The sequence below is a fragment of the Cyrtonyx montezumae genome, unplaced genomic scaffold (assembly GCF_038088225.1).
Source record: "Cyrtonyx montezumae isolate F1298 unplaced genomic scaffold, pur_monq_1.0 scaffold_3, whole genome shotgun sequence".
In the NCBI taxonomy this organism is placed as follows: Eukaryota; Metazoa; Chordata; class Aves; order Galliformes; family Odontophoridae; genus Cyrtonyx; species Cyrtonyx montezumae.
This window is the reverse complement of record NW_027072034.1, coordinates 105,674,353-105,681,571: the sequence shown is the minus strand read 5'-3', so window position 1 is coordinate 105,681,571 and position 7,219 is coordinate 105,674,353. Positions and strand designations below refer to the sequence as shown.

The 7,219-nt window shown below is 45.2% G+C and overlaps 1 protein-coding gene across 2 annotated transcripts in view; it reads left to right on the top strand.

Annotated features, from left to right (window-relative positions):
* The first annotated feature begins 365 nt into the window (after positions 1–365).
* The window catches only part of EEA1 (early endosome antigen 1), a 65,417-nt gene continuing 58,563 nt past the window's right edge, over positions 366–7,219 (top strand). The window contains exons 1-2 of one of the 2 annotated variants that reach the window (XM_065742679.1): positions 366–455; positions 5,933–6,025. In XM_065742679.1, coding sequence (XP_065598751.1) covers positions 432–455; positions 5,933–6,025 — 117 coding nt within the window. In that variant the 5' untranslated portion in view covers positions 366–431. The remainder of the gene's footprint in view (positions 456–5,932; positions 6,026–7,219) is intronic. The other variant, XM_065742680.1, reaches the window with a different exon arrangement.

Below are 7,219 nucleotides of genomic sequence, written 5' to 3'. Positions count from 1 at the left end.
GGCAGACCCCTTCTGGACGGACCCCTTCTGGACAGACCTGCTCGTTTCAGGGGCGGGCTACTTTGTGTTTGACAGCACGCGTGTGTGAGCACAATATCCTCTTGATATTTTAACGCGAGCCGAAGCGGCTACGCCACAGCGTAGCCCTTCCAGCCCCCGGCTCCAAAGCAGCAATAAGGAACGAATTTCATTTCCCGCCGGCAACCCTCCCTTCCCCCACGCCCCGCCGGCAGCGGAGTCTCGGCGGGGCGGGCGCTGCCCGGCGCGGCGCGGTCCCGCCCCGGCGGCCGCCCCGCCTCCCGTCCGCCGCGGCTGTCACGGGGCGAGCGGGCCGCGCCGGGCTCCTGCGGGGCGGGGGCGGCGCTGCGCGGGGCCCCGCGGTTTCCTCTCGGCGTGGCCGCGACCGCCCGGCGGCACTCGGCCCCGCCACCATGCTGCGGCGGATCCTGCAGCGGGTAAGGCGGCTCTGCCGTGCGCTGCGGCGGGGCGGCTCCCCCGCTTCATGGTGCCGGCCGGGCTCGGCGGCGGGGCGGGAGTAGGCCGCAGGGTGGGCCCGGCTGGGGGCGGCGAGCGGGCAGAGCTGGGGGCCGCGCCCTCCCCGGGGGCGGAGGGGTCCTCTCCCGCTGGGTGGAAAGCCGGGCTGCGGCATCTGCCCGCGGCCGGGTGGGCCGGGCCCGCCGTAGGTGGTACGCCCCTAGCTTCGCGCTTCCGAGGGGCGGCCGGCTCGGCTCTGACGGGGTGGCAGGAGAGCTGCGAGAGGGGAGACCTCGGCGCTGCCCTCGTTGAGCGTGGCCGGCGTTTAGCTGTGTGCTGGCTGCTCTGAGAAGGAGCAGGCCTTCAAGGAGTGCTGAGGTGGAGTGCCAAACAGTCTGGGGGAGGTTTTCCCCTACGAGTGAGGAATCTGAGGTCGGAAGGAAGTTTTCTCGCATTGCGAACAACCACCTTCACTGCCAAAAAGTAGCTGTTCCTTGCTGGTTCTCAGTATTACAGTAGTACAGCAGAGCTCGTTGCTAGCTAAAGTGCTTGGAAGGAAATAGGGAAATGGCCAAACTTGTATGTGCATTTTAAGTGATGCAGGTAGCGACTTTTAAGAAGTTCTCCTTGAAAAGAGCCTCGTGCCCTGTTGGTAGAAGCAGTGATGGTGTGCGTAGCCTCGTTTGTATCTTTTGACCTACACCTTGCCATTGGCGAAGCATGGCAGTGACTTCTCATGTGCCTTGGTACTCAGGGTGAGCAAAGAACCAAACCAAACACGGTTTCTCGTTCGTATGTTTGGTTTGTCATTTTCTAATAGGCAACAGGTGAACTGCACTACATGGCAGTTACTGTGGTCCTGGGGGCTGGCTCCAGGGGGGGAAGGAGAAAGGCATTAGCTACAAAGATGCTGATTGTAGTTCTAGCCTCTTGAAGTTCTGGTTCCTGAAGTTGTAAAACATCCGATATTTCTTTTTATACCCTTCCTGTTTCTGATGACCCTTATATTTCCTTCACAGCTGTAATTTTTGCTTTTAAAAGAATACTCTCACTAACTTGGCATGGCGTAATTTAAAAATAGCCGGAACATCACTTGGTGTTTGAAGTTGGTATTTCCACGCTGTCTTGAACTGGGACCTCCTTTTGGGTCCTTTCCTTGCAAGCTGTTCCTAAATTTTACTTATGTTTTCAATGCAACGTCTCAAAGATCCATCTGTTCCATAAGTTTTCACTTAATGGGTTTGTGGAAACAAAAAAAATATCATTCAGGCTCTTGCCACTTCTCAGTTTCACGAATCAGTCATCATGTTGGCCTGGAGAAAAGACTGTCTGTGCCAAAGGAGGTCTGTGTTACCATCAGTCTTGAAGGCCCTTTGGTTTCAGGTGCACACATGGGCATTGCAGCTGGAGTGGTACAGCTGCTGTTCCTGCTGCTCCATCCTCAGGAAGAGAGATATTTACTTGTCTGGGATGTGCTGCATCTCGTGCCATACCTATAATTTCCTTCCTTACGCCTATGACTACAGGGTTAGCTAGGCAGTGTGCTCGCTCGGGTGCTTGTGCAGAACTGGTGGCAGGCAGAGAGGAAAGGCTTCATGCCCAGTGAGCACCACGTCCTTTCACTTAATGGAAACGTAAAATCTGTCATGCTTCTAAAGAAGTAAACAGTACCACAGCTCTGTATCACAGCATGCTCTGTTTCTGGCATTCCTGTTAATTACTGCTAAGTGACAGCCTTGTCAGGTGTGCTCAATTAGATTTACAGTTTTTACAGAGTTGAAAGTTTTGTATGGAGGCCTTGATAAGGTGTTGTCTATGAAATGTTGGCTTCAAGTGCGAACGTAACAAACTGCAATACAGAACTTGTTCTTTTCTCAAGAAAATCCTGAAGAGAGAGTTTTATTAGAGTGTACTGCAAGGATAGACAGAGTGAAACAGAAGGATGGAAAAGGTGCTGAAGGTTATTTAATGACAAGGGCTGTGCCTGGCTTATTTTCCTGTTCTTGTGCCTCGCTTTTTGGTTCAGGACCTTAATATGTTTGGGGAGTAGTGCCTTATGTCATATTTCAGCCTACGCTGGGAGGACTGTATAAACCCATACTAGTTAAGACATTCTCAAGGCTTAAAGTCTTTTTCAAAGATCTAATTTATTCTGAATTTCAAACTGCTGAAAAGAGTACCACAAGTGAATGGAGCGTCGGTATAGACAGATAAATGACTGCAGAAGCGACGTGGTAGTGATCCATATTTATACCATGTCATTTTAATGCATTAGCTCAACTCATTCATTACATAATTTTCTATTCCTTTTCAGAAAACAAGCTGCAGTCGTCGTGCTTTCTGTTGTTAATGATGTTTTCTTTATATTAGCTTGAAGTTTTGAGAAAACACAGCCAACAGCATTACACAGTTTAGCATAATTTTATAGTTGCTCTAAGTAGAAATGTATGCTTCTTGGCTTAACAAACAACTATAATACAGGCAATTAGGAAACAAATACCTTGGTTGAGAAACTTAATTTTTCATCGGCTCCATGTGTAGCTTTAGAGTCAAATATTAGTTATGGTAGACTACAAATACAGAATCCTGTGTGAAGAACAACTCTTCCTGTGTGATTCATGTGTCATTCCTCTGCTCCCCCTTATCGCCCAGGGCTTTATTCAGTCAAGAATAATAAAGGTAACTGAAAACAAAGAGCATCGCTCTGAACCTTCCCTGAGTTCACCAAGTGAGCCCATTTGTTATGCTGCTCAGGGGGTTGTAATTTATTTTTTAATGGAATGTGGCACAGCAGTGGTGTGGGAGCCTCGCTTATATTTAAGTGAATATACACTTGATCATGGGATGGTCAGTAGAAGAAAAAGATGTCCCAGTGTTTCAGTCCTCCCGTTCTTTGTCTGGTGAGGAATGTTTAAATTACAGAAGAAATGACAGTTGCATTGCTGTTCTTAGTCTCCCTAACATCTTCCCAAATGCATATTCAGTTCTTCCTGATTGTATCACTTTGCAAATGGACCGTAGGGTGTTTCTCCTGATTTGGGTGGGTACTTCATGACCTTTCTCCTTCCCACCCTTCTTCCTCTTGTATGCTGCGGTCCAGAAGATGCCACCTGTTTGTACTTCCTGAATCTATCTTGAATTACGCTTTCCGTTTTGAAGGAAATACGTTGTTTTTTGAATCCTTAAATGGATTTTAGCAGGTGCTGTTGGATAATTTCTTTGTTGCGTGTTGCACATAGGAAGTCGTGCCATGTGGTGCCTTATGGAGTGATTATAGCATGTCTGAAGTGTTTCGTAAAGCAAGTTACTTCAGTCGGCCACATTGTAATAATACTGTGCTTTACTGTAGCAGCTTTCATCCTCAGGGTTGTAATGAGCTCCAACTTGTAGTGCTAAACCAGCGTAAGTTAACATTTAGATCTCATTGTGAAACAAGTCTGTCACGTGATAGCTGATTAACAATATGAGATGTTATAATGTAAAGTGAAGAAATGTTCTTCTGTCTTAGCAGCTGTGAAAGTTTCTTGGATTTGAGAAGTGGTGGTTCATTCTCTGTACAGCTGTTAGGTATGGCTGAAGTGGAGGTGTGCTCTGCCCATTTCTGTAGGCTGCCTGGCCATCTGCTGCTGTCACTGCCTGGGCTGTCAGCTCCTGTTTGGTTTCTCCCTTAGAATCATCAAAGAGTCCTTAGAGTTGGAAGGGACCTCTTGAGGGCCATCTAGTCCAACTCCCCTGCAGTGAACAGGGACACCACAGATAGATCACGTTGCCAGGGCCTTATCCAGCCTTGAAGTCTCCAGGGACGGGGCATCCACCGCAGGGGTGGGGCATCAACCATTCTGCTTTCCCAGACTAGGTGGCTGAAGGTTCTTTGGTTTTTGCAACTGAAAAGTGGAGCCAAAGGCATCTGCTTGCTGTAAACAGTTATTGAAGAAGTGTGTATCTGTTAAAGCTGACACTTTCTCCATTTTTCTCCACTTCAGATCATCCTGTTTCTACTTGTGAAGGTAGGCATTGGGACAGATAGGGGTTTAGTTTTTCAGCCTTCTTGGAACAGAAGATCCTTCCTAGCTAGTTGTCATACAAATTCTTCTTATAATCCTTAGATTTCTAAAGCTTTTTGGACAATTCCTATCAATAAAATTGCTTCTTATGTCTAGACATTTCAGCTTCATTGTGAGAGAAAGCTTCAGTGTCTTACTTCATGTTCTTTTGCATAGATATGTGTATATACATCATAGAATCACCAAGGTTGGAAAGGACCTATAAGATCATCCAGTCCAACCACTCACCTGTCACATTTGAATTCTTTGTTCTTGCACAAATCAGGCTCACAAATGCAACCCAGCCTCCTGCTGATGACCCAGAAAAGGCTGGAATGGGGAGAGATGTTCCCATCTTATGCTTGTTGTCTCCAGCTCCCGAAAGCTTGCTTCTGACACTCATACTCACTTGCCCTTGGTTCATCAGCAGAGATGTTAAAAAATCTTCATTTGTTTGGGACTGAGTCCTTAATCAGTAAATTTGACCTTTTAATTACACTTTTTTTTCTTTTAATAAATTGCAAGACTGTAATCTATATGAGAGTTTGAAATAGAGCACTCTTTACCAAACACAGCAGGGAAGAGTGCTTCATGTTTTAAGTGTGGAGAAGCCTGTATGTTGTAGGAATGTTATAAATCACATTGATTTTTCTGAAAAGAAAGGATCTGTTGAAGAAAATTCCAAGGCAAACTTTTGGAGATACGAAGATTTAAAACTATTCACTTATTTCTGCCCCCCATCTATAAATTTCCATCTATATGTTTAAATTTCTGTCTTTAATCCTCCCGTATTAGATCAGAAATCCCTGTGCGATGCTGTGAGTATTTCTGGCTGGGCTGAGGGCAGTGTTACTTCATCCCACTTTCAGTTATCCTCACGGAATTAGATAATGAACTTCTATTCTTTGTAGAAACTAGGATTGCATCTCAGTATGGAGATAATTTATTTGCTGGTGCTTGCTTTGAGAATGGTAACTCTTCTGCCACTGGTCAGAAGATGAGTAAAAGAAGCAGCACCACAGCTGAAAACATTTAGTTTGTAATTTCTGATGTTTTCCTCTTGGATGGAGAGAGCTTATTTAACAGTACAGCGAGTGATATGAGGGCAGACTTGAGTTTAAGTCTTTGTTTTGTGTTGAGCATTCATTAGAGGAAGCTGTTTAAAATCCTGGCCTTTGCATTTGGTGTCTGCTTGTAGTTTGATACTTCGAGTGCTTTGAGAGTCTTGGATAAAAGCTTTGTCAAGTGCTGCACTGAAAATGCCCTAATTAGTCTGTGAGCTTGTTCGTTTCGTCACACTCGTGGAGGCAAAAGACTTGCGTGTTTTGGCAGAGCGGCCTTCGGGAAGGTTACATACCGTGCTCTATTAAATGCAGGCTGCAGACATTCAGTTTGCCCCTCCCTTTCTCTTTCAGACTCCGGGCAGAGTTGGGTCTCAGGGCTCTGATTCCGATTCATCTGCCGCTCCAGGAAATGCCGTGGACGTGAACAATGAAGGCTCCTCTGAGGTACTGTGTGCTGATTCATGGGACTGGAGTTGTGAGCCTCGTGTCTTCTTGTCTCTGACCCACTAGAGCTGTTGGGCGTTCCTTTGGGTGCCGCTCCTAAATAGCAGCTGCTCTATGTAAATAGTCCAGAGCGGCGTTGTCTAAAAATAGGTTCTTATTTAAATAAAAAAGTGAGAATAGACCATGTTTACTTGACTGCTGATTGTTTATCTAAATGATCACAAGCAATCCTTCCTGTTATCGTAGACGTGAGTGATTAAAACGAAAAGCAATAAGGTACAAGCTTAACACTTCTCACTTACAAATGTTTAATGAGTTCTGAAAAACAAGGCTTAACATTTTATCTCCACCTGTACTTCCTTTTCACCTTGCATGTGTTAGATATAACGTATTTTGGGAACCTCCTCCACGTGAAATATCAAATGTGTTGGGTTTTGTTTGGTCTGTGTACGTGAAGCTGCTGCTTTTAAGTCCTGTCATTCTTTCTAATGTGCTGTATGCTACGCTTAGCCAGCAAAATTAGGTGTTATTCTCACTTCTATCCTATGTTACAATGTCTTTGGATTTACAGTGTTGTCAAATATTAACTTTTAAAAACGCACGCTGACTTCACTGGCTGTTGAAGCTATTTTGTGCTAATGTAGCCTGATTACCTAGCTTGTGAATGTTTCAAGCTTAGCATACAAGTGCAGTGCAAGGTTAATTACTCCTATTACAGCATTAAAGGGAGCAAAGTGCCCTTTCTTACGCTGAATGAAGTGTATGATGAGTCAAAAGCTCTTACACCTGTTATGATAAGTGATAGGACAACTTCTCACTGTGCTGTTCAAAATTCTAATTGCCTTCCATCTGTGCATCTGCTTAGTTCTCAAGGCTGTATTACAGTCATATTGATCAGGCATCGCTTAATTTATTGCTGTATGTTATACATGTTGTGCATTTGTGAGTTTTGTATGCATGTTTACACTGTCCCTGAGGCAAATAAATATTCTTAAAAAGCAGGCTAAAATCTTGTCACTTTTTTAGTTAACCACAGCATAAAAATAAGCAATGAGACGATTTCTTCTTTCCAAAGTTTGGCTAAAATGGAACAATTCCATTGTCATGATTGTAATATCACTGGTGGGTGTCATGAGGTTCCTTGATACTAATGTAGTGTTGTTTGTTGACATAAGCAGTGCTTTCAAAGTGCTG